This window comes from Pogona vitticeps, chromosome 3, assembly GCF_051106095.1.
Source record: "Pogona vitticeps strain Pit_001003342236 chromosome 3, PviZW2.1, whole genome shotgun sequence".
NCBI lineage: Eukaryota > Metazoa > Chordata > Lepidosauria > Squamata > Agamidae > Pogona > Pogona vitticeps.
The window spans coordinates 160,345,158-160,371,323 of NC_135785.1; the positions used below are offsets into that span (position 1 = coordinate 160,345,158).

At 39.2% G+C, this 26,166-nt stretch overlaps 1 protein-coding gene across 3 annotated transcripts in view; it reads left to right on the forward strand.

Annotated features, from left to right (window-relative positions):
- The window catches only part of PCCA (propionyl-CoA carboxylase subunit alpha), a 314,567-nt gene that overhangs the window by 117,650 nt on the left and 170,751 nt on the right, over positions 1–26,166 (forward strand). For all 3 annotated transcript variants that reach the window (XR_013544059.1, XR_013544058.1, XM_072994650.2), the window contains exons 12-16: positions 1,860–2,010; positions 14,278–14,421; positions 15,463–15,537; positions 23,212–23,280; positions 24,923–24,998. Coding sequence is in view for 1 of the 3 variants with exons in the window: in XM_072994650.2 (XP_072850751.2) it covers positions 1,860–2,010; positions 14,278–14,421; positions 15,463–15,537; positions 23,212–23,280; positions 24,923–24,998 (515 nt within the window). In the remaining 2 variants the exon portion in view is untranslated. The remainder of the gene's footprint in view (positions 1–1,859; positions 2,011–14,277; positions 14,422–15,462; positions 15,538–23,211; positions 23,281–24,922; positions 24,999–26,166) is intronic.

The window sequence follows — 26,166 nt, forward strand, 5'->3', positions numbered from 1 at the left end:
CATAAGTAGAGGTTCCACCGTTCATTCCCCTTTCTTATTTTACTGCCATTTCTCTTCTCTGTCCTTCCTTCCTTCCTTCCTTCCTTCCTTCCTTCCTTCCTTCCTTCCTTCCTTCCTTCCTTCCTTCCTGTTTGTCATGTTTTGTTATATGATGAGCAGGCACACTGGCTTTATTTATCTTTATTCTTTTATGCAGCCTAGCTCTTTCATAGGAATACAATAAACACATATTTTAAAACCCCTTGGAATGCAGAAACTGCCTCCAGTTGCATGACTTATTTTCTGACTTCCTTGCTGTTCAGATTACTACATTTCTTTGGTATCGCGCAATAAGAAACATAATAATGGTTGGCCTTTCCTTAGAAATGGAGAGAATATGAGTGGAGACAGATGGGTGGATTTGGCTTTCAATAAACCCTGAATATGTTTAGATACCTGGAACTCAAGAGTGAGGGCAGAAGTAACTTCTTCCAGGATTTGGTAGGTAGAGGTCATGAAGGTTTGCACAGGTTAGTAAAAAGTTTTGAGTGAAGCACCACTGGAATAGTGTGTGAAGAAGTATTGACAAAATGTGTGTTTCTGAGTTGCAAGCCTCTGGCCTCTGGAAGATGATATATTTTGCATCCTGTAGTGAGGAAGCTGGCTGGCTGGGGAATGGTCTTAAGAGTGAATCCCAAGAGGATTCCACAACTGCACTCTAGGGCAGGAGAAACAGCTGTGCCCAGGGAGAGGAAAGGGAGAGCCATGCTGTGTGGAACAGATGAATCAAAGTAAGAAAAACAGAAAATTAAAACTTTCAGCTTTAGGGTAAAGTTGAAAGAATAATTTAAGATGCAAGCTGTTACTGTCATTGTATGTCAGATTCAGTGTTATAGGCTAAAGTTGAAGCATTGCTGCAATTCAGTTTTAAACTTTAAAAATTCATTTCAAGTTTTTCATTGAAATATCCAGCTATCTATAATGTCAACTCATTCTGCATGAGAAAAAATATATACATCTACACATTGTGTATGGATGCATAAACCATTGCAGATTGGAGATATTGCATAACCTCATCTATTGAGAAGATGGGATATGAGAATAGGGGAGCAGTTGGTATGGTACCTTTGATTAAGATGAACAAGTCTTAATGTCATTAGTTCTTGTTTGGGATACCATTGAAAGTCTCATGTTAATAACTCTGGGTTTCTTGGAGTAGAAGAAGCTACATGCATACAAAGACGTATGCATACTCTTTATTAGGCTTGCTCTCACATGTATTTGCTCCCCATATAAACAACTAAAATTCTATCAGTTATTAATACTGCTTTATTTTTTATAATATACTAAGTAATTTGAGAAATATGAAGGATAGTTATTATAAGAAATATTCTTTTGACATAACCACAAGACTAATATTTAAACATTTTTATCAACTGGCACTTTCAAAATAAGTGGCTTTATCAACTTTAACCTTGATCAATAGATTTGAGTGAATATTTTTAGAAACATGTCCCCACCCCCCTTTGGCATATTTACCCTGCATCAAGTAGAGATCCAACAGCACTTCTCCTATAGCTGTTGCAGAGCACCCACTTCCAAGGGAGGCTCATTCCTCTGGAGACACAGTTCTTCTCTAAACTAAGGCAGTGGGGGTGGGGAAGGAAATATCTTGTTCTGGCAGGCCTCAAAAGATCCTAGGACTGGAAAAATGGCTTCTGCTCTGTGTCAATAGAAGCAACAGAATTTCTAAAGCTGTTCTTGACTGTCTGATAGAGGTTGTAGTTACTTTCTTCTCTTGTATCTGGATGTCTAAAAACATCAGTCAAGTTTGCTACCAATTAAAAAAACCTTCACATATTTCCCTCCTTCCTCTTTAGCACTTTCTTGGATCCTGAGACACGCAGAGCAATGGGAGAACAAGCTGTAGCTCTTGCCAAAGCAGTAAAATACTCATCTGCTGGAACAGTGGAATTCCTTGTAGACTCGAAAAAGAACTTCTACTTCTTGGAAATGAACACTAGACTTCAGGTACTGGAAAAGGTTAAGGGAGGGTTTTTTTTTTTGCACTACTTTTAGGAAGCTGGTGGGGTGAAAAATTATATTTTAATAATAAAACTAGCATGCATGCTTTTCTGTTTGCTGTCTCAAAGCCATAGCAAACTAAGAGTAAGAGAATATTTGTGATATGGTAAAAGTGTAGCAATGTTTAACACTTATCATATTTGATATACAGCATTAAGATATCTGGCTTGTTCTCCTGTACAAAAAGGAGCACAACGGTGTGTCTGTGTGCTTTAACTGTGCACGTATACAGATCAATATTTCTAGAAATAAATAAATTACTGCAGCTGAAGTGAACGTTGGGAGAACACTTATACTGATAAACAAACTCATACAAATCTTTTCCAGTACATTCAGGTATTGGAAATTGATATGAATACAAGGTTAGGAGCTGCACAGGACTTAAACAATGCAGCAGCACAGAATTTTATATTTATTCTGAAAAATGTACTTTTAAATTTTGTTGTTATAACCAATTTATTTCTGCTGGCTGCTCATCTTGGCTTTTATATTTTATATTTTTTTTACTGTTTTGTGATAATTTGTTTTTTATATATGTACACCACCCAGGATAGTGCTGTGCACTAATGGGGTGGTATATAAATGAAAAGAAAATGATTGAATAAATAAATAAGTAAATGCTGTCAAGTGACTTCCAACTGAAGATGACAGTAATAGGGTTTTGAAGTATATGAGATGGAGCCTCGTGGTGCAGTGGTTAAACCGCTGTACTGCAGCCAAAACTGTGCTCATGACCTGGGGTTCAATCCCAGGTAGCCAGCTCAAGGTTGACTCAGCCTTCTATCCTTCCGAGGTTGGTAAAATGAGTACCCAGCTTGCTGGGGGGGGGGGGGCAATGTGTAGCCTGCAAAATTAACTTGTAAACCACCCAGAGAGTGCTTGAAGCACTATGGGGCAGTATATAAGCAGCACGCTTTGTTTTTGCTTTTTGTTTAAGGAGTGGGTATAACTTTTGGAAGCAAGTTGCTGTGAGTTAAGAAATCTCCATAGATATAATCTGGTGTATACTGAGTTACACAATTCAGAGTTCAACAGGCTGTGTCTATGGAGTTTTTTTGATTTATGGCAATTTGTCTCTAAAAGTTACATTGTTTGTGTATCTGTGCAACATTCTAATGATAACTGTTTTCAACTATATCAGGGGTGTCCAACCTTTCACCTTCCCTGGGCCACATTAGAAGATGAAAATTTGGTTTGGGCCGCACATAAATTTGGTTTGGGCCGCATGGCGGGTCAGCTCTAGCTGTCCTCCACAGCCGCGCTCCAAGCATGCTTACTGGCAGCTGCGATCTCAGACAGCAGAGGCTGCCAGCTTCGACTCCGGCGGCTTTATGGGGCCGGGAGGGGGTCCACCTATTGACGGGGATGGCGCAATGCAGTCACGCAGACCCCCTCTCCCCTCCCCTCTCCTCCTTCCTTCCTTCCCTCTCTCCCCCCTACTGTTGTGACATGCCCCGGCTGCATTCCGGCCGCAAGCGCCGGCAGTGTAACTTGAAACTATGGAATTTCTTTAAAAATAAAAAATTGCACTGGGGCGCATTACGAGCCGACCTGGGCTGCATGCGGCCCACAGGCTGCAGGTTGGACAAGCCTGAACTATATCATAAGGTGCCTTGGATTGTAGTTCTGGGAAAAAGAGAGCATAATTGATGGATGGATGGATAGATAGATAGACGATTACATAGGGAACAAAAAGATCTACTCATATTCAAAGGTAGGGGGCTGAAAAGTAGGGGAAAGTATGTCCAAGACTTGTTATTCCCTTTTTTTTATAACAGAAAACTATGGCTGGGTGTTTAATCTCTACTGAGCCATTGTCCTTTGGTACATACAGCCTATGTCTGTTCTGAAATTTCATGTGAAATCACCAAGAGTGCTGAGGAAAGTTTTAGATGGAAAACCCCATCTCAAGAACTTTGAGAAACTTATTTAAATACTTCACAACTTTATGGAAAATACACTAACCTTTAATTAAAGTGTTAGGTACATTTCTCTAGTTTCTCTGTCTTGGTTGTGTATGATCTCTAATTATTTGAGGTTGGTGACTAGTAATTTAATTGGTTTCATTGCTAGTTTTCCTAACTGATCTGTCACTTTTCTCCAGCCTTAAACTTTGAATGTGTAAGTCACCATCTAGATTTTTTGTCCTTTTATTAAGAACTAATTATCATAAAGCGTTCTCCAAATTTAACTCTTGAGCCAAGAGAGTATGCAGTTGTGCTGTGTTTACAATTACGTTGTCCATTTCTCACTTTCCCACTCCAACGCATAACATTGCCCATTGGTTGTAAAAATGTATGTGTGCCTTGCAAATAATTTCTTTGCATCTTCTGAGACTCTATCACTATAGTTAGCAAAGTGTTCTTCAACATATGATTAAACCAGTTATCTACAGAACAGGGCTTTTTTTAAAAAATATTTCTTTCTTTCTACCCTTTCCACTAGGAAGTAGCACTCTAGGCATCTAATATCTTCATAGAAGAATAAAAAGAAATAAAACCATCTTTAACTGTAAAATCATAAAATCAGTTAAACCCCACCACACCATAAAACAATTAAAATTAACCAAATGTACAGTTAAAAACAACATAGAAGGCCCAGTTAATCATCATATCCCAGTCTAAAGAGATGTTGAATCAAAGCTTAAACATTTCTGAAGAGGCTGCATTCTAGGAGCCTTGTGGCACAGTGGTTAAACTTTAGTACTGTAACCAAAACTCTGCTCACAACCTGGGTTCAATTCCAGGTAGCTGGCTCAAGGCTCACTCAGCCTTCCATCTCTCCAAGGTCGATAAATTGAGTACCCAGATTACTTGCTGGGGGGCAGAATGTGTAGCCCACATAATTAAATTGTAAAATACTCAGGCTCATAACAAGACAAGTTGTGCCTTACACTCAAAGCCATTTAGGGCTTTGAAGGTTAAAATCAACATCTTGAATGGGCTGGTAAGCAATTGGTGATGCACGAAGATCTTTATGGGGTCAGTTGATCATGATACCATGCATAAGTTAGCAGCCTAGCTGCAGCATATTAAATCAAGTGAAGATTCTGGACCCTCTCCAAAGGTAGGCCCATGTGGACAACACTGCAGTAGTCCGGACATGATGTAACTGCAGCTTGATTTTTGTTGCTGAGTCAGTCATCTTAACAGCAACATGTAAGTGAGACCACTTCACTATTTGATTCATTAAAAATCCTTTTGTATAACCCAACAAAGTTACCTTAGGATTCAGTGATACAGTGGGGTCTTGCGAACGGCTTGACTTGCGAACTTTTTGAGTTGCGTACCTCTCCGTCCGCAAAAATCCATTTTGACTTGCAGACGGAGACTTGAGGTACGTACCAAAAAGTTTAGGGAAAAAAAATGTGGGAAATTCGCAAGTCAAGACCCCACTGGTTGGCGGGCAGCCCGGACGCTCCTCGGCAGCCCCAGCCGGGGCTCCTGCCTCCTTGCTCCCACGCCGGAACAGAGCTTGGCTGTGCTTGCCGCCGCCGCTCCTGCTCCCCGCCACCTTCTTCCGAGGGCCACCCTGCTGGACAGCCGGGCGGTCGCTGGCGAGAAGCTGGGAGTGAGGCAGGAGGTCGCCGCTCGGCCCACGCGAGGAAGGGCGGCGATCCTGCTTGGCAAAGGGTGCCCGGAGGAGCCGGCCCTTGCCCTCCCAGGAGCGGCGAGGAAGGATCCCTGCAGTATCCGCCCAGCCCCTGGGGGCTCCCGGCTTCTGGTGTCTCTGCCGGCCGAGTTCTGTTCCGGTGTGGGAGCAAGGAGGCAGGAGCCCCGGCTGGGGCTGCCGAGGAGGGTCTGGGGCGCAGGGCCTGGGCGTGGGAGAGCACCGGCAGGCTCCATGCCATGCACGACCTGCCCTTGCGCCGAGGTCCGGGCTGCCCGCCAACCCGCCCCCTGCCCACTTTCCTTCGGGGCTGCCGAGGGCCACGGGAGCGGGAGCGGCTCGGCTTCCCCGTGCGAGGGCGGATGCTCTCCGGTGCCTCCCCTTCTCCTCCCGCCAAGGCCGCCGCCACCGCCGGGACCTGTGGGCCGCCGCCGGGACCTGAGGTAATCAATGCCCTTCCCTTCCTCAGGGTCCCGCGCCGCCCTATGGAGAGCAGATACGTATCAAATGGTTTTCAATGCATTCCTATGGGAATGCAGATTTTGACCTGCGAACTTTTTGACTTGCGAACTGCCTTCCAATACGGATTAATTTCGCAAGTCAAGACCCCACTGTATATTATTTATAGTATTATTGAAGATTTTTATTGTTGCTTTTAGTTGTTTATACACAATATATTGTGAGCTGCTCTGACTAAACTCCTGTCTAGAAGGGTGGGATAAAAATCCAATAATAAATAAAATAAAATAAATCTAAGAAAATCTGGAATCCTATTATTTAAGTTCTGTGATGTAACCTGGGTGTTGTCATTGGCAATGGCCGTGGAATGGACATTTTAGGGGAATTAAAAGTTTGCTCTCCATCCCTTGGTCCTGGTTCAGGGGATCCCTAAGGATCCTTTATATTCTAGGGCAGTGGTCGGGGAACAGGGGTAAATTACCCCATTTGGGGTAAAAATGAAAATCCTGGGGGTAATGAGGACGGTCGCGGCAGCCGCAACTGTCCTCATTACCCCCAGGCATTTTATTTTGGATGATGCTGTATGTAGGCCGGCATTCCATCAGGGGGAGAGCGAGCCCCTGCGATAAACTGCACAAGAGCACCCGCCTGCCCTCCTTGCCTCCAAAGCAGGGGGGGAGGGCGGCGTACTGGGCCAGCTGGACTCTTTCTCTTGCCCTTGGCTCAGAGAAGTGAGAGCACGGGGGCCTTCACCAGCTGCACTTTTCTTCCTCTCCCCCTCCCAGTGCAGTGCTGCCGGAGGGCCCATGTCGCTGCCGCCGCTCCTGCCCACGAGGCGTCTGGGTGCATTAAGAGGTTCAAATCAAAGGGGTAATGTCGGCATATATAAAAATAAATTAGGGGGGGGGGGGTTAAAAGTTAAAAAAGTTCCCTGACCCTTGTTCTAGGGAAACTTTTGGGATACCGTGAAAAGGAGTAGGGAAAGATTTAAAGGCTGAAAACATCACCTCTGGCTCCCAAAGGCCTCCTCAGGACAAAATAGAAGTACATTATGAAAAGTTTAAGTCTTTATTGATTAATGTTCTAATTGAATATGCATGCCTGGTTCACATAGAGTGTTTCCACTTCTTTTTGTTACACCATTGTGACTGATAAAAAAAAAAATTTAACTTGAAATCTTGCACAGAGAATTTATGGGTTGCATTACACAGGGATTTTGCAACATGAAAAACCAGAATGCCAGAACAAACTGTGGTGATTTGGGGCCTTTAAACCATTCCCTTTACTGTATCACAGCTCCCAAAGTCTGTCTCAGAACAGGGGAATTACTAGGGATCATCAGAACCTGGGGTGGGAGAATAGGAAGCTTTAAGTTACCTTGTAAATCCATGGCATGGCTGCAGCTGATTACATCAAATAACTTGTGTGGTGTAATTTGCACAACAGGACTCTGGCCATTTCATAATAGACCCAATTATGGTATGACAAATAAAAAAACAAATAAATAGCTAAATATTATATTGGCATTTTTTGGATGCCGTTTCTCAACATTCCCACCACTCATGTGGAGAAATCACTGGTTGAATTCCTATCCATGTAAATTCTGTGGTGTAAGGATGACCTCATTATCCAGGATAATTTTTGAAAATAAAATATTTTCCCCTCCCGTTCTGAAGCTTCTAGGGGTCTTGAGTAATCCCTTTGATCTATTATTGAAAATGGCTTGAAGGGGATTACTCCTGACCCGTAGGAGCCTCAGAACAGGAGGAAATGTTTAATTTTCAAAAAATTACCATAGCTGATGATGTCATCAACCATATGCTGCCGAAATTAACATGAACAGGATTTCAGCCTAGTTTCTTCAAGAAAATGATCTCTTAGTAATTGAAATTATCTACTTTACAAGCAATTTAAGATACCCCTATATAAGACCGTCATGAAAACTGGGAAAATAACCATAAGTGAAAGGATACATGATTATGCAGAGGAATTTTCTTGTAAAGATGATGAACATCTCCTGAGAGTAACACATCATGCCTCATTGAAGTTTAGGTAGCAATAATCTCAATCTGAGCATTTAGGGCATTTAGCTTTCTAGAATCTCCACTTCCAGATTGATAGAATTTTACATGCCTCTCCCCCCCCCCCCAGAAAAGAGGATGATAATATAATTCTTTTAGGAGTGAGCATACCACTTTATAATTTGGTAGGCATTAAACCTTGCATCCTGTGTGTATATTCATGGCAGCACAACTGTGTGTCAGAAAAAAATCCAGTTTTTTTCATAGACTAGTCTGATCAAAGAGGTTTGGTTTCATCACCTGATCTTGCTAGAGGATTTCAAAATTATAATACAGTGAAGTTGGAAGTTTTTACATTTTATTTCTTGCTAATCAAAAGTGTTTCCTCTCATTTCCTAGGTGCTGGATACTGACAGATCAGCTGCTTTATTTTAATAGTTGGTCTTGTATTTGGCAAAGCATGTCTCTTAATTCTTTTGAAGATGCCATCTGATTTCCTGATTGAAGTAACTGTTGAAATGACTGGTTATTAATCAGTCCAGCATAGCTGGCTTTAAGACCTGTGTAGGATTAATCTGACCAGTTTTGTTGACCATGTGCTAAGAATACAATCACTTCAGTGCTAAATCTTTATTGTTTTTATAATCCTATTTGACATTTATAAAGCCCTGTAATTCATATACAAAAGGCCTGACAGAAGGTTTAATGCAGGAGTGGGCAAACTATGATAACCAGATGCTGTACTTTTTAAAATATTAAACCTACTTTTATTGAGGTTGATTAACAAATACGATGTATTAATGGGGGAAGGTAGTAGCTGGTTGTTCCAGAAACATTTTGGTGGGGATGTGGGGTGATGTGGGGCAGCTTGAAAGCTAAAGGGCTCAGATGTAGCTACAGCAGTAGGTTGGGGAGGAAAATTAAAATACTGAGCTTGATTGACTGGCAAGAGCCCAGGTGACATGAAGGCAAAGTGCTGTCACCTAGACAGACAGCTAGGAATGATTCTCTCTGCTTTGAGAGAGTGCACAACATTCCAAGGACCTTCCCTGTTCCAGTGCTTTCAGATGAGGGAGCACATCTGCTCCAATAGGGTTTAAGAAGGGGATTTAAGTAAGCCCAGCAAGCAGAGCAGTGATTCCCCCACCCCCAAATCACATTTACTTGATAACCTCCAAACTCAAGAAAGGGTGGCATCCAATACAACTAAGTTGATGAAACTATGAAAATGAAGGGACGGGGTGGGGAGAAAGCATCCAACAGTTTTTAAAAAGCTAGTTTCCCTGTTGCCAGTCCTCAACAGAAGTGCTCACCAGAACAAACAAATTAAGACTGTGACTTGGCATTTTGCTCCAGATACTATTGAACTGCAATTCCCATCAACCATAAAAAAGCCCAGAAAACTTTTAAATGGCTGAAATCCAGTAGGAAGTTGCAACTAGAGTAGGCCCATTGAATCAGTGTGAATTTGATGGGTCAGTATCTCTGTGGGTTCCCTGGATTCAATGGGACTATTTCAGCAGTAGCCACTGTTTAAGAGTATATAATATAATGAGAATCTAATTACATAAAAATAATTTAATGATTATGTAATAATTGTTTATAATTTTCCCGCTCAGACAATACTAAAATCTAAGAAACAATTGCAGTTAAAACTGTGAAGAACAGACCAAGTGATACAAAAAGGTAAAAGCATAAAAAGCAATCCATTTAAACTACAAAGGTGTAAAAAAAAAAGTCAGTTGTGAGAAATGCTGAATGTTGCAGTCCAGGGCATTAGGAAAGTTATATTTTACCCAACCTCAGTCTGGAAAGACAAGACACATTAGATAGGGAAAAAAATGTGAGGGGGAAAAGTGAAATACAGATTGAAAAACGGTCCTTGAAATCTAGAAACTGGCTGTCATGGTGAATGAAAGTGCCGTATTTTGACCTCCTTTTTTCCCTTTCCTTTCCTTTTTTTGGCTATGTGCTATCAAGCAGCTTCTTATAGACTCTAACAGGGTTTTCAAGGTACAGTGGTGCCTCGCATAGCGGTACAGTGCTATCAAGATAGCTATGTGCTATCAAGCAGCTTCTTATAGACTCTAACAGGGTTTTCAAGGTACAGTGGTGCCTTCGCTATAGCGAAACATCGCTGAACGGGACAGGGAAAGCCATTGGAACGCATTAAACATCGTTTAATGCGTTCCAAAAGGCTCCTTTACTCACCGTTCAGCGAGGTTTCCTATGGCCGGCAGCCATTTTCGCGTCCTCGTTAAGCGAGGGGAGGGCGCAAAAACACTGCGCGCGGCCATTTTGAGGCTTCCGGCGGCCATTTTGTCCGCCAAACAGCTGATCGTCGGAGCTTCGTTTTGCGAAGATCGGTAAGCGAAACGCTTACCGATCTTCGCAAAGCGAAATTCTCCCTATCTGAAGCTCATTGAGCGATCGCATTAGCGATCCAAAAAAACGGATTGCTGTGCGATTTCATCGTTATACGGTGCGCTCGTTAAGCGAGGCACCACTGTATATGAAATATTTAAGGAGTGATTGTACCATTGCCATGGTCATGTTTGAGTGGGGTTTGAGCCCCATCTCTCATTCCATTGACTGCACCACATTGGCTGTCACTTTTTTAAAAAAAAGTCAAACTTCTACAGCATGCTCTTTGATCTGTTGTTGAAACAGATCCTATCCTGATCTATGCTTTATCAAACATGTAGTTTAGGAATGCTGAAAAGAAAGATCTGATAAGAGCTGCTGCAAATACATGATTTGATTTTATTCGGTTTATGATAGGAAACAATTTAGTACAGTTCCACTGGACCAATAGTATGTCTTTATAATATTCCATGCATTGTTGATAATAAATCATGTCAAATTATTAGGTTTTGTGCAAGCACCGTTTTCAAAGGTCTGATGGTGGTCTGCTTTTTTTGACCAAGGCAGATGCTTTGTGAGGAGGAAAAGCAAGTGAGAATTACTTTGTTCTCTATGTCACAGTTCATCTGTTACAAGAGCAAAGATGACATGTTACAAGATCTGTTACAAGAGCAAAGATTTCCTTGTTTTGAAGTAATACCATGTCTCAATATATGTGTGATCAGCAAAGTTGTAGGTTCTTCTGGAGATGTCAAGATAATGTTAGCCGCTCATCTGACCTTAGTTGCCTACTCCAACATAAAGGAAATGAAGGCAAAATAAACTCACTCCAGAATTCTCAGTTCCATACCTAACCATGGATTTGTCCAGATCAAACATTCCCAAAATGGAACTTCCCTTTCTTCCCATTGCCCACATTTGCTTTCTACTTTCCAAGGTGTTTGACACCTTAGCGTTCAAACACCAAGGCGTTTGACTGTGAAGAAAACTCCACAGTCAGGGAATAAGAGAGCAGGTCTTCATGGATTGAAAATTGGTTGAGAACCAGGAAACAGAGAATAGGTGTCAATGGGCAATTTTTGCAATGGAGAGAGCTGAAGAGCAGTGTGTCCCAGGGATCTGTCCTGAGACCAGTGTTTTTCAACCTATTCATAAATGACCTGGAGGCAGGGATAAGCAGTAAGGTGGCCAGGTTTGCAGATGACATGAAACTTTTCCGGGTGGTGAAGACCAGAAGGGATTGTGAAGAGCTCCAGAAGGATCTCTCCAGGAGAATGGGCAGCAAAATGACAAATGAGTTTCTATATAAGAAAATGTAAAGTAATGCAACTAAGGAATTGAGTGCTTTATGGGAATCTGTTCATTTTAGGAGAATACAGTTTGGTATTTACAGTTTAATAGTTTTTAGGCAGTGACCAACATGCCATCAAGAGCCTTTGGGAAAAGGTAACATTAATGGCAGAGGCCAGTACCCTGTTGAGTGAATGATGGTGGAGCAGAAAGTCCTGTTCAGTACTATGGGATCATGAAACTTGTGCAAGTGGTTTTCTTTATGGAGTTAATTGCTTGTACAGCAGCAATCTTTGTACAAGTTGTGTGGTCTCATATTGGGAGTCTTGGCTCATAGAAGGCTCAATAAGATGCTGGATACTGTTGCTATTTAATCCTGTTGTGCAAAAGCATACTTGCTCTAAATTTATGTTGTTTCCATATACAATGTGCAATTTGTGTCTTAAACTTACTACATTATAGTAAAACAGCAAAACGTTTAAATATAGAAAAATGTTTATGCCTTACTGAAATGCTCAACATCTCCTCCATTTCCTGTACTGTTCCCTCCCCCTTTCCCCTTCATTGCTTTGTACAAAGGAAGCATATTGACGCAATAGACAATTATGTTTATAAATCCAAAGATTTCTTTTGAAGAGAAAATTAAATAAATGTTAGTAAGTATTTTGAGAATAAACTATGCTAATATTTTGCTTTCCGGAGGAGTTTCATCATAGTTTGATCACTAACAATGAAACTTGACTCCATAGTGGAGTTATTGTATTTCACAATGGGATGATAATTCAAGGAAATGGGTGATAAAGTTAAATAATCAAAATGCCTTCACAAAGATTTCATTTGTTTTCCAAAACATGGTTTTGAGGGTGCAGTTATCTCAGAGGCACTTAAATAAAATAACAGTTGGAAGTCCTGGGAAATCAACTCTTGTTCTCAAAATGTTGATAATTTACGAAATTTTAGCAGTAGAAGCTTGGTTGAGATTAACACTGTAGGATAGATGTAGAATTTTTTTGGTGGTTCTCAAGTACTATTATTGGGTTTGGCACACCTGGTGGTATATTACGTGTTTGGCACTGAATCCCAGAAATAGCCTGCAAAACAACATAATCACATTGGCATTTTCTTGTGACGTTTAAAATTGCTTATTTCAGTGATGTCATTAAAGGTGTCAGTCTGTCTTAAAATATGGTACTGTAAAATTCTTAAATTCACAAAGGACTAATTATGAGTGCCATCTGTTTATTCTCTCTCTCTCTCTATCTATCTATCTATCTCCAAGACCCACTGTAGGGGTATTACAATAAACAAAATGTTCTTCAATTAATATACTTGAAAGGAGATACTTAGTTTGTTCAGTGACCTTTTTCTTTTCATAAATTACATATGGTTCTGACATTTCTGAATAGAGACACCCTTGTGAAACTGGGTTTCTTAAATATATGACTATATCCACCAAAATATGTTTCATACAAATCACAATTCAATAATCTCTTTTTTCTATAAACCTAACATGGATAGAGTACCTATCAATTTAATATAACTTGGCTACTAAGTTTCTCAAATAGCTATCATTTTATAATTCTTCCATATGGGTTAAGTTATGCTTTTCAAACTAAATTCTCATGTATATAAATCTGTCTTGACAATAAGAGAGACTTGTACACTGGCTCTCCTGCTTAGTTTAACTGTGAATGAGGGGTATTCCCATGACAGCATCATCCCAAGCCGTTAGCAGCTATTTGCTGAGAGCACACAGTGATTCTACTGGTCCAACTCAGCCATTGTGCATGTTAAGCACTACACAGATAAAAAAAAAAGGGGGGGGCGGTTTCTGAAGGATCCATCTGCTCATTTCTGCTACACTGCACTGATGTAAGATTACGCTAATCTGGTTGCTTGTCAGGACAGGTTAGTGAAAGCAGGCGTATGGGTGAGACTTAGGCTAGTCTGGTTCTGCGGAAGATTGTAGGCTGCTCCTGTACATGCCATGTTAAGTGTAGCAGAATGGGTTGATTATCAGTTACCTACTTTGAGATTTCAGTCAAAAAATACTTTGTATGTGTAGATTAAAAGTTGGAGCTCTCCTTTTAAGATTCTGTCCCTACATTTTTTTGGGGGAAAAAAATCACCCTTCCTAATTAAATAATTTCTCTTTGTCTCTCTGTATGTATACATATGATGTGTAATTTCAACATTGTCTTCAGTTACATTTTGTTTTATTGCCTCTATCTTTCCTTTGCCATGCATCTTCAATGTGGGATTTGTTCTCCTGTGTACAGTATCTACATGCCAGGCAGAATATCTAGTACTGTAAATGATTCCCTTTCAAGTTTTCAATATTTTTGTTTATTTGTGTGTGTGTGTGTGTGTGTGTGTGTGTGTGTGTGTGTGTGTGTGAGGCGGTGGTGGTGGTGGTGGTGTTGAGTTTAGTTGTTTTGCTACCTACTGACTGCAGTTCTTGACCTTGCAGGTTGAACATCCCATCACAGAATGCATTACCAGTTTGGACCTAGTTCAAGAAATGATCCGTGTTGCTAAGGGTTACCCTCTCAGGCACAAACAGTCTGATATTCCCATAAATGGCTGGGCAGTTGAATGTCGAGTATATGCTGAGGTAAAAAAAAACCTGAACAGCTGGGAGAGGGAATGGTTGTGGAAGAAGCTGTTGTGCCAGGTGTAGAAAAATACCCAAGGTTTCTTATTTCAGTTTGATCCTTTGCCAGTGGCACAACTGACCAAGAATTGGGGTATATTTCTTCTTCTTTGTGTTTGTTTCCTCGAAAGTCTTCCAAAGTGAGAAAAAAGTATATATTGTGTATGGAAGAAGAGTCTTGTATAATTACGATCCTTCAGCTTCATATAATGTTTGATATGATCTTTCTAATAAATTCACTTTAGATATCATGTTTTTAAGTGGTTATAAAAAGGATATGATTCCTATACATTTATATAATATATGGAACAGATAGTGTAGTGAATACCCCTGATTTATTTTTAATCATTATTTAGAACTGACCAATTCAAGCTTTTATGCATCTAATTTCAAAGTAAGAATGTGAATTAATTAGGTGTTTGCTGTCGGTTTGATGTATATTTATGTATTTTGGTGAGATGTATTTTGTTCAGTTGCTTACAATCGTTTGAATAGATAACTGGAAATTTGAAGAGAGAGGATGAACATAGCAATTGATGACAGAAACGTCCCAATACTTCTTACATTGAATGCCACAAAATCTGTATTTATGCTATCTGTTGTACTTCAGTATTGTAAAGTTAGTAATTTATTTGAGTTGTGATTCTGAAAACATTGGATTGTGGGTGCAACTTGTCTGTGGGATTTTGGTCTCTCTCTCTGTGTGTATGTGTGATGTGTTTTTGTTCCCTTTCCATGCCCCTACCATTGTGCCTTCTCTTAGAAAGATTGCCCTTGGTTTAATAAAGGCACAGCAGGAAGGTTTTAGCTTTAACAAACCTTCCATGACTTGAATTGAAGAGGCAAATTCATATTCCCCCCAAAATAAGACATTTTGAGTGCAAAATATAGTAGGTCCAAAATTAAAGTGGAGGAAGTGATTGGCTTCCCAGTGACCTAACCTTGTTTCCTGTGCTTTGTCTTACAAAGTTAATACCTCACTGTGTTTGAATTTCATTTCAGGATCCATACAAATCTTTTGGTCTGCCATCTATTGGTAGACTGTCTCAGTACAAAGAACCACTGCATGTGCCCGGTGTAAGTAATTCTGATGTTTCCTTTCTTTCTCATTTTCATATGCTTTGAAAAACCACAGAACTCACTAAGTTCAGTAGACTATTTAGGTGTTCAGTACTGTCTAAAACCAGCCACCTTATATTGTTTTGTATGTGAATGGGGAGGGGAATTAATTTTATTATCTTGTAATAATTAGAAGAAAGTTATAATGCAAAAGAAAAAGGATGTGGATATTTAAACAAGCTCTCCATATATTCTTTCTAGATTTATGCTTTCTGTGAGACAATCATGGTTTGTATAGCTGTAGCAATTATAATTAGAAGAATGACGAAAATAAAATGTATAATTGCCCATCCCTGGCATCCTAAATGCCCCAAACACAAATGTTCTTGTTTGTTTAACTTTCAATCCTTTAAAGGCCAAATGCAATTTACTACAGTTGATGAAAAGTGATTATTACACAACATTGTAGACTATCTTTTTAGAGTGTTTGTTTAACAAGAAGGAAAAGGGCATCTCTGCTCTTCTGTATAATCAAGGTAGTCAAAGCAAAAAGTGTCTATACATGATGTGGTGTTTGCTTTGTGAAATGACAAGGTGATACCATCTGTGAATATGATTATTTATCAGGATTACTTACATGGAAAAAATGGTGAAAGATTACAGGCCGAATCCTAAATTTTGTGATGTTATTGGATATAGGATTTATTTCACTTCTTAAATTGTTTTTGCCCATATGCTTCCCAGAGAGGACCTGACCCTTTCTTGGGCTTTAAGGCTTCATGCTGTGTTCAAAGCTTAAAAGCAGAAATACAAATTGTCAAGATTTAGCAGGCACTATGTGATGTTGAATGGAAGATTACAAAAAAATAACCACATGTATTACAGATAGAATATATCTTAAGCATGTTTAATGAAACTCAAATGAACTAAGGAAGAATTTTTAGTAATTACTCTTGGGGCAGGTTGAGGTTTTTCACCATGTTGTAATGGCTAACAGGATGTCAAATATTTTGCCCTTGCAAGTTTTTGCAATTTGCAATTTTCTAAACATGAGACCTGTTGAAAGTGCAAGTGATAATGGACAAACTCTACCCCCTATGGTCTTTGTCCCACCAAATCTTTCTTCAATTAATGCTGCAGCAGGAGTTTTATGTAATAACATTTGCACTTGTGAGCCATTCGGAAAAAGAAAAAAACAATTAAAATGCCTTAAATGTTCTGCTTACTGCTGTTATTTGCTTGTGCGAATGTTGCATGTCAGCTAAATGGACCACGGAATAGATAAAAGTGATTGGGTGCAAGAGAGTGCATACTAAGCTTTGTCTATCATTATTGCTGGGAGCAATCAAATTGATGCCAGCAGGACAGTAGATGCGTTGACAGCTGTAATTATGTATCTCCATGGTGATCACTTTTGGCCTGTCATGGAGGCCCACAAGTCCCCTCCTTTGCAAGCATTTAATCAGATTGGGCTGTCACTTGTCAGGTAGGCATGGCGGGTTGGGAGTTGTGCTTAGGGGAGAGGTGAATTGAAAATGAAGGGTGGGGGATGCCTGATAGATTCACGTGGTCTGTTGTAATATTGAGGAGAGAAATTTTAATTATGCTGCAAGCATAAGAGTAATGATTTTGAGGATCTCATACAGAGTGGCTGGGCTTTTCCCTTTCTTGTATACTCCCACTATCATGTTAAAAATAGAGTATCTGGGTTTCTTTTGTGCATTAGGTTGGTAGCTTCCCCCCCCCCCCTTTTCAATGCAACAGAAAATCTTTGAAGCTAAGAAGTTATTTTGGCAATTGAGGCCATCTCACAGTTAAACTGGAGGGAGGAACCCCCTCACGCAGAACATTATAGCACATTGTGAAACAATATTAGCATTTTCCTTAAACAAATTATAGCAGTCTCGGTTTCCAAATTTCAGTAGTGAGTGAAGATCCTTATATATAAGAAGCAGCACCATCTACTCACAAGAGGGGAGGTATCAGCGTGGTCCACGTTTCTTCAGGATTTGCAGATAATATATAATATCCTTTGTGGGGGAGAAACAGAACAACTCAATGAAGACTGAGCATGGTCAGTGGCAAAGGACTGCCACGGGCCCAGGCAAGAATGTTTGAAAATCCTGTTGCAAAGGGAGAATGGGTAGAATATTGTGGAGAATAATGTATCTGGCTGACTGGATTAGTTGACATAGCAAACTTTAGTTGTGTGTTCCACTTGCCTGAACATAATAGGGTAGTTGTGTATGTGTTGCTGTGTGTGTGTGTGTGTTTTTTTTTTTTTTTTGGCAAAGGAGTATTGTTGATCATGAATATGCTTTGTCATATTTTATATTGAAAATGTTGGGGCATTGTCTAATATATGAGCCTCGTGGCGCAGTGGTTAAAACGCTGTACTGCAGCTAAAACTGTGCTCACGACCTGGGGTTCAAATCCCAGGTAGCCGGCTCAAGGTTGACTCAGCCTTCTATCCTTCCTTTGTCATCATGAAGGCTTGCGACACACATTTTTGTTGTCTTTTTATTTCCTTGTGGATAATATAATTTATATGTTTGTTAATTTCAATGTTTTTTTCTGAAAATTTGTTATTTAAATATTAATGTGTAAAATGATGTTTAACCAGAAGAGGGCCACTATATGGCATTCTCATATGATAGATGTCAGAGCCAGCACAGAGCAGAATCTGCCATGTTTTCTTAAGAAGAAGCTGAGTCATTCAGTATACCACATATAGTGAGCAGTAAGGCTGCTTTATGTGCTGATGATACCAAATTATTGTAGACAGTAAAAACAAAAATACATTGTGAAAAGCTCAAGAAGGACCCCTCTAGACTTGGGGAATGAGTATCAAAACAGGCAGATTAGAAAGACTGGTGGAAGGTAAGCCATTTTGTAGATACTGGGTATGTTTGTTTATGTAATTTTTATACCACCTGTTCAGTGAAAAAACACTGTTCTGGTTGGTTTACAACAGAGTTAAAATATCCCAACCACTATCCCAACCAGCATATGATAAATACAAACAATACAAATAATAAAAGAAGCAACAATAAAACCATAAGGTGACAGCTGAGGTATACAGCAGTGCCTCGAAAGACGAATGGCTCATGGGACGAAAACCCCGCAAGACAATTGGTTTTTGCGATCACTATGGTGCCTGACAAGACAGCTTCTTCTATGGCCGTGCTTCGCAAGACACCCCCCCCGAGACTGATGCCTCGCATTCCTATGCAGAACTGCTTTTCACAAGACGATTTTTTCGCAAGACAGCGCTTCTCGCGGAACGAATTAAATTTGTCTTGCGAGGCACGACTGTATAATACAAATGAGGGTCAATGTTGGCTATACTTATCTCTAGTCTTAGAAGCAGTGAGTTTCATATAAGAGGTTAGCTGCTATGTGAATGGAGGGGTGGGCTAAACAGAGGTTTGAACCTTGATCCTAGCATGATTCATCTTATAATCGTTGTCTAATTTTGTTGTCTCAAAAGCTTTAGATCTCTGAAGGCAGCACATGTAGCTAGGGATGTTTTCCATTGGTTTGCATTTATGGAACATTCCCTCTTCAATTTCCCCATATAATCTTGTTTACTGCAGTCCAATAATCATGTAGAAGTTGTCATTATAGGGCTCATCCTTTATGAAGAGTAAGGATGTCCTGTTTTCTCCTTGCAGCTAAGTTTCTGTATGCATGTGCTCGCTTCCAAGAAATCTCATGAGAAATCTGTCAGAATTTCTCAGAAGTTATAGAGTAGTACAGTTATATTTCTTCCAGAAAAAAAAAGTTGTGCAGGATTATTACAATTCATGTACAGAATGGCATCTTTCCTAACCATGATTCATTGAAAAGAATGTTAACCTATGCAAATTTGGGGAGCTTCCTTTGCAGAAAAATAGACAAAAGAAATAAAAGAGGAAAAAAGAAAACCTGGGGTCTTGTTTTTGTAGGAAGCCGGGAAAACTTACCGGCATGGGGGAAGTATCTGCAGGGAGTCTATGTAGTGAAACTTGCAAAATCTTGGACATAGCTGAGAACTAGAAACATAGTAGCCCCTATCAAGGGTTTCTAGTTGCCACATCCCTGGTGAGGAACTAGTTAAGTCCTCCAATTTGCTTGGGTGAGGAAACCGAAACAGTTAAGCTTGAGTGGCTTTGTGAATGTTAGAAGATGTTCACATGTGTTGCCATTTTGCACGAATTGAGATTTTGGCTTCAGCTCTCAAAACTATTTAGTATTGATTACTTTAAAACATTTACACCCCACCTTTCTCCTCAAGTTGACACAAGGCAGCTTACAGTATTGAAACAAACAATATTAAAAATGAAATGAAATGAAATGAAAAAAAAATGCCCACAAAATAGCAGTCCCATTTTTATGGATGGGCTCTTAGGCAGCCAGTTACAGAGAAAAGGTCTTCCTAAGGAGAGAAAGGTTTTTTTGCTTGCTTGCAGAAGGACAGCAAGGACAGCAGCCAGCCTGGCCTCCTATGGGAGGGAGTTGCATAACTCAGTAGCAGTGACAAAGAAGGCTGTTTCTCTTGTCCTCATAAAGCACACCTGTGAAGGTTGCAGGACCAAGAGGCTGATTGCATGGGTGTTTAGCTTGCTGTTTGGTCCAATGCAGGAAAGGGCAAGTTTGATCTTAAATATAACTTAAATATGGTGATCAGATGACTTCTTTGTTGGAGTATACCAGCCTACCCCCAGAGCTGTCCTATATGTACCTTTCCAGCCTCCTGTCAAAGCCCTCTACAGTGGACCCTTGACTTACAGACGGCTTGACTTACAGACTTTTTGAGTTACAGACTTCTCTGGCCGCAAAATTTAGGTTTGACTTGCAGACTGAGATTTGACTTACAGACCAGAAAAAAACCAAAATGGAACAAAAACAGCCTGTTATGGATTAATCGGTTTTCAATGCACTGTAGGTCAATGGAGACTTGACTTACAGACTTTTTGACTTGAGAACCGCCTTCCAATACGGATTAAGTTCTCAAGTCAAGACCCCACTGTACTTTTTTGGGTGTGAGTAGGATCACTCTGGTTTGGATTGGTTCTAGTCTGTGTGATCAAGCCTTCCAGTTTAAATTTGTCAATATTGTGAAGCAAGCCTTTTCAGTGTATTGAAAGTTAATCAACTGGCTCTTTAAGGGAAGGCAAAGAAAATAGTTTTAAATAACTGATGCAGTGAAGCCACAGTAGTTCATATACAGTTAAAATAAAATCACTGCTCTTGCCCCTCTGCTGAGAAGCAGAGGAAGTGATAAATTTGCCAGTATCTTGAAGTGGTTCATTAATTAAGCCATGATATTGGCAGGAATGATTTCTGTGTGAATGGGAAGGCTTGACTAGATCTCCGTTGCCGCTAATATAGCCTCACCCAAGACAAAGGCCTCCTCTGATTATTTTAAAATCTATGTAGGTTCATAAATGTAGTCTTTTATGTAGAAATATATACAAATACAGATTCCCTTTCTGTGTCTATTAGCCAGTCTAAAATATGGAATCAACATTTAGATTTTAAAGTACTGACTGGCACTTCAAGCATGGTATGCTATATTGACTTTATTCACATTTGATTTGAAATATAAAGACCTTCATTGACAGTGATTGAGTGACTTATGTGGAACTTCAAATCTGCAGTTCTGTACTCCATCCTAAATTAAGGATATTCCAGTATTCAGATTGGGAATAGGCAGAAGCCTCTTTTGCCAGCAGAAATGCTTTCGTGTTGGCAGAGCCCCCTTATGCCTTGTTTTATCCTAGAGATCTGTTGGCAGAAATATCTGTGAGCAAAACTGCTCTGTTGACCAGGATCTGCCAGTGGACGAGCCAAAGAACGAGGAGAGGGAGAGAAAGGAATATATAGAGAGACGATTATGGCAGATACAAACCTTCTCTGGCTCAGGGACACGCTCATTATTCTGGCATAAAGTTAGGCCAAGTTATGGTAGCTGTTAGTAATTTCTAACATAGCTAGGCTGGGAGGGCTTTGGATTTAGCACAGCTTAGTATCAACTCATTTGGTCCTCAGCCATCTTGTCCAGTTACAATTGTGTTCTTAGCTTCTTGGTCACCCTTTTGGTTCAGGATTTTAGCATCTTAAGTATAACAAGATGTTCATCTTGTATTTTATGAGGAATTTTGTGTGCTGTTAATTGGGTTTGACTGACTTGTTACTGATATTTGCTTTCAGAAATTCATGATGACGATATTATGTTGGCATTGTAAGGCTGACTTTATCCACTTATTTGGTCATCTAAATAAGACAGAAATTTTCCAGTGATGATGTAGAACATGATACATTCTTTAGAAGAGGATGCAGTCATGTAATCACTTCCCTCCCCTGCCATGTTGCCTGTAACCTTTCAGTGGTTCCAGTTTTTCTCTGCTTCTGTGGAATGGGGTTAGCCGAAACCACCATGCTGATAAACTGTGCATCTCTTAGACATCTTAACATTTTTCTAATGAAGGCCCATGACAGCTGCTGTTACAGTTATGAGGCTTGCATTAATGAACATGTAATCGTACTATTGTAAAGGCAGTTTATCTTTTTTTATCAGAAAAAAAAGCAATGCAGTATTCTTTGCAGAGAATAAAGCCTATTAGAACATGTCATTTGGATAATAAAGTTATCAGTGTGACCTCATGTGGATACTGTAGACAAGAGGTTCTACATCTGGCCCCTTGATAATTGCCTAAATTAAAATCTAAAAGCCTAACAGCCGTTGGGTTGACCTCTTTCTGCCTTGCTGCAGACAGATGAGCTGCTGTTTTATTACAAGGGTTTCTTCCCCAGGTGAAGATTGAAGGGAGTTTCTAAGCCTCTTCTGCCCCTCCTTGTGAAACTCAAGCATTGCATTTTGAATCAGATGGCCTTCACTCCATCAGATCGTTTCCAACCTTTCTTCTGGATACTAATAGCTGTTATAAAATAATTTTGAATATTTTTCTTTGAGTTTTCTTTGTTTTCCAGATTGCAAATTTAAAAAAATATTAATTCAAGAATTATCTTTTTAAAAGAAATTAAAATCAAGGTTATTTCCACATTCTTCTGACATGAATCAATAGAGAAGATAAAAATAAAGATCAACAGTTGTACTGAGTTTTGTTGGCTTATTAGTAGTAACCAAGTTCTTCAGAGAAATGTGTATGTGTGTGTGTGTGTGCTTCCCCACAAGAGTTGCAGAATCAGAACTTTAATTGATGCTCTATTCTTATATAAACCAAAGCCATGGGAAAATCTGTGCAAGCATTTGAGTCTTGTGGGAATGGCATTATCAGAAGAAAAATAAGTTATAGATGAGGGTGAGTCAGAGAAGGAAAGTTTTGTAGGGATAATATCCATAATATCTACAAGACTCGTATTACTATATACCTAATAAGCATAGTTTATATTGAACAGGCCTTAGTGTGAGTTCTAGAGCATTAGGGCCATGCATGTAGTGAGACATAGTTGATGTGAATATCACAGAGTCAGTTATGATGCAAGATATCAGTTACGTTTATGCACATTTTTGACAGGGGTTAAATCTGATACAAAAATGTACATTTCAGAATTGCAAAAAACACAGCTAGCATCTATTTTCAAAGTCTATAAAAATGAATTTGAGTTTGAGTGGGAAAAGTAGCATTACCATATAAAGTAACAAAACTGCCCTTGATAAAACAATTTTATCTCAATGTTTTGTAGGTTCGTGTTGACAGTGGTGTACAGCAAGGAAGTGAAATCAGCATTTATTATGATCCAATGATTTCAAAAGTGAGTTAATTTTTTACATGTTAAAATAGTCTGCTTTTTAAATAGATGAGACAGTGTTGCAAAGTATAATGACTTTGTAAGAAAGATAAATAGGACAATTCTTAGGGTGTATTTTGTTTATATTTACTCAGAAGCGACTTTTGGTTTGTCTTACTCTTTGAGACAATGTCTTGTTTTAAACTGGTAATGTAATACTGTTTCACTGTAATATAAGCACACTGGTCTTTTAGAGTTTTAGGGATGTCATAACCATTATTAGTTATTTTGTTTTGATACCAGATATTTCAGGGGGATAAAAAGCTCTCAAAATGCAATTAAATCCCATTGAAAAAAATCCAAAGAAGCAGAAGGAGAGTTGTACTATTATTTTGTAATTGCACGTTTCTGTTTCTTTGTCATGTTTTATTGCTATCAGATTAAGGGAAAATGGCATCACACATTAGCTTATTAAACAAATATATTTTTACATGTGTACCTTTGTGGACTTTAAACCATGATTTGAGGTTGGTCTAATGTCCTAATTTCATTGCATTGCATCAGATAGTTAGTATGGTTAATTATAGCTTGCATGAAAGGAGGAGCGAAGGATCTGTGGACTTGAGAAGTGCTTTGTTTGTAGCTTGGATTGTTAAAATAACAGACAGTGACCTGAACCTGGCTATAAATTGCACTGGGATGTGATGTTCATATTCAAATAAGTTATAGTGAGCCTTGGGCTCTCATGTGCCTCTCTCCCTTTTCCACCTCTAACGTAGTCATGAAAAGAGGACAGGAAACTTGATGTTCTATTTCATATTACTGTCCAGACTCTAAACTGTGGTTAATTTAGCTATGAAACAAGCTAACATCTTAATGTATGGTTTGAATTTGTCTAGTTTCAACAGGTCATAGTCAAATTTAGTCTGGTTTTGGATGTAATGTTAGATGTCCGATAGTTTGAAAGCAAACATTTTGGAATTTCCAGATACAGTATGCTGGACGAAATGAGGAGATTGCAGGCCACAAATTTCTATGGCTTATACTTGTAGCACTAAACTGAAGTTTAATATTGTATTCCAGTGAGAACAAATTCTGAAAGCAATATGGGTCGTTCTGCAGGTGTTCTTCCTTGCCTTGCCAATGATGTTTTCATATGGGAATCATGTGATGCTCAGGGATGTGGCCAGTCCTTTTGTCATTAACTGGTTTGTGTAGGAATATAAGTGGTGCTTATGTTTCCACCAACATTCACCCAAATAAAAGGTTCATTGCCATTGTTCTAGTCCTTGAACTTTCAGTGCAGGAGAAATGAAATGAAATTTATACATCTGCAAAGTACTCTTATCCAAAGGAGTGAACCCATGCAAAATCACGTATTATTGTGTCAGATTATCATGCACAGAATAGGTAAGTACGCAGATATGAATTTATATCATCTCATCTGACCTCAGAGGAAGATGCTGGGCATAGCTAACATTTTATAATTTTAGTTTAGAAAAAAAGATCATGAATAATTAATAGTCTAAGAATATTTTAAAATCATTGTAAGGTGCCCAAATTGATGGGCAATGTGTTTGAAAAAGAATGAATTCATTTTTTTTAGTGGTACTACATTCAATTTTTAAGTAACTTCTTTTTGCTTGTGTCTCTCTGTGTGTTTTAGCTGATTACCTATGGATCCAACAGAGCAGAAGCTTTGCAAAGAATGGAAGAGGCCTTGGATAATTATGTTATAAGAGGTAACTACAAAAACGTGGAATGCTAACATGATAGTCAACATCTCATAAAATGTGGTAATTTGCCAATTCAAGGAAAGTTGTGTTTGGAAAAACAACAACACCTATTTGGGATTTCTTTTACAGCATATTCGCTATGGGTGTACTTAAACAGACTTTCAATCTCAAACCCTAGAAAATAGCTACCAAGTATTTGAGACTTTAGTTTAAATCTCTAAGGGAAATTCAGTATCTAGTCTCCCTGCTTCTTTCACGTTTAATTCCTTGGCCTGTGTCCCTATTGTTCCCATGGCTCTGTTACTCATTTTCTTCTGTTTGGGCTCCTGGATTCAGGCTTTGCTTCCTTGTGAGTGTGAAGTAATGATCACTTGCCATTTTGGGGGGCTAATGTTTTCTTTAATGTCATTTTAAACCAATGTGCTGTAAGGAAACCCTCTGTTTTTTATATTTGGAAATGATAGTTGCTTCTAATGTAGCAGTTCAGTAGTAAATTGTAAATTTGGGAGATGTACTTTCTAAGAAAACTATTTATGTAGGTATGGTAAGGTAAATTGTATCGTCAGTGCAGTGGTAATGTTTGTGGTTCCTTACTCAAAATCACTCAATCTCATATATAACATTAATCTTTCTGAAAATAACAGGGCACATTTCTCCCACCCCCATTTTTTAAATGTACACTTATTACTATTTGTATATGTTAAAGGCTATGCTGTGATCAAGTTTAGAAACAGAATTCCAGTAGAGTTGTTTCATTTTCCTCCTTTCCCCAAATAAGTTGTCTGCTTTTAAGTTTACTTTTCTCCATTAGAGATAACTGTGTAATTCCAACACTGCAGGATTTCCAGTTCCTTGATGTCTTTCCACTGAACCCCCATTGCTAAACTCCGATAAATCAGTGCATTAAAAGAAAGAAATGTAGAAAGCTTTCCCCCTACTCCTTCATTCCATATGTGACCTTTTCTTCACAGAAAGAGGAGACTAGTAACTTGAGAGATTCAACACGTTGTTCTTTCTAAAGAAGTCCATCCAACTTCTGAAAAATCTTAAAACCTGATGAAATTGTCTTTCTGGTGGTCCTTTTTTAAAATGTTTTTCTTACCCTGAACATGCTTCTTATTTTGTAGAGTTGTATGCAGCGTATGTGTTTAACTGCTGGGATTGTTAGCTTGCA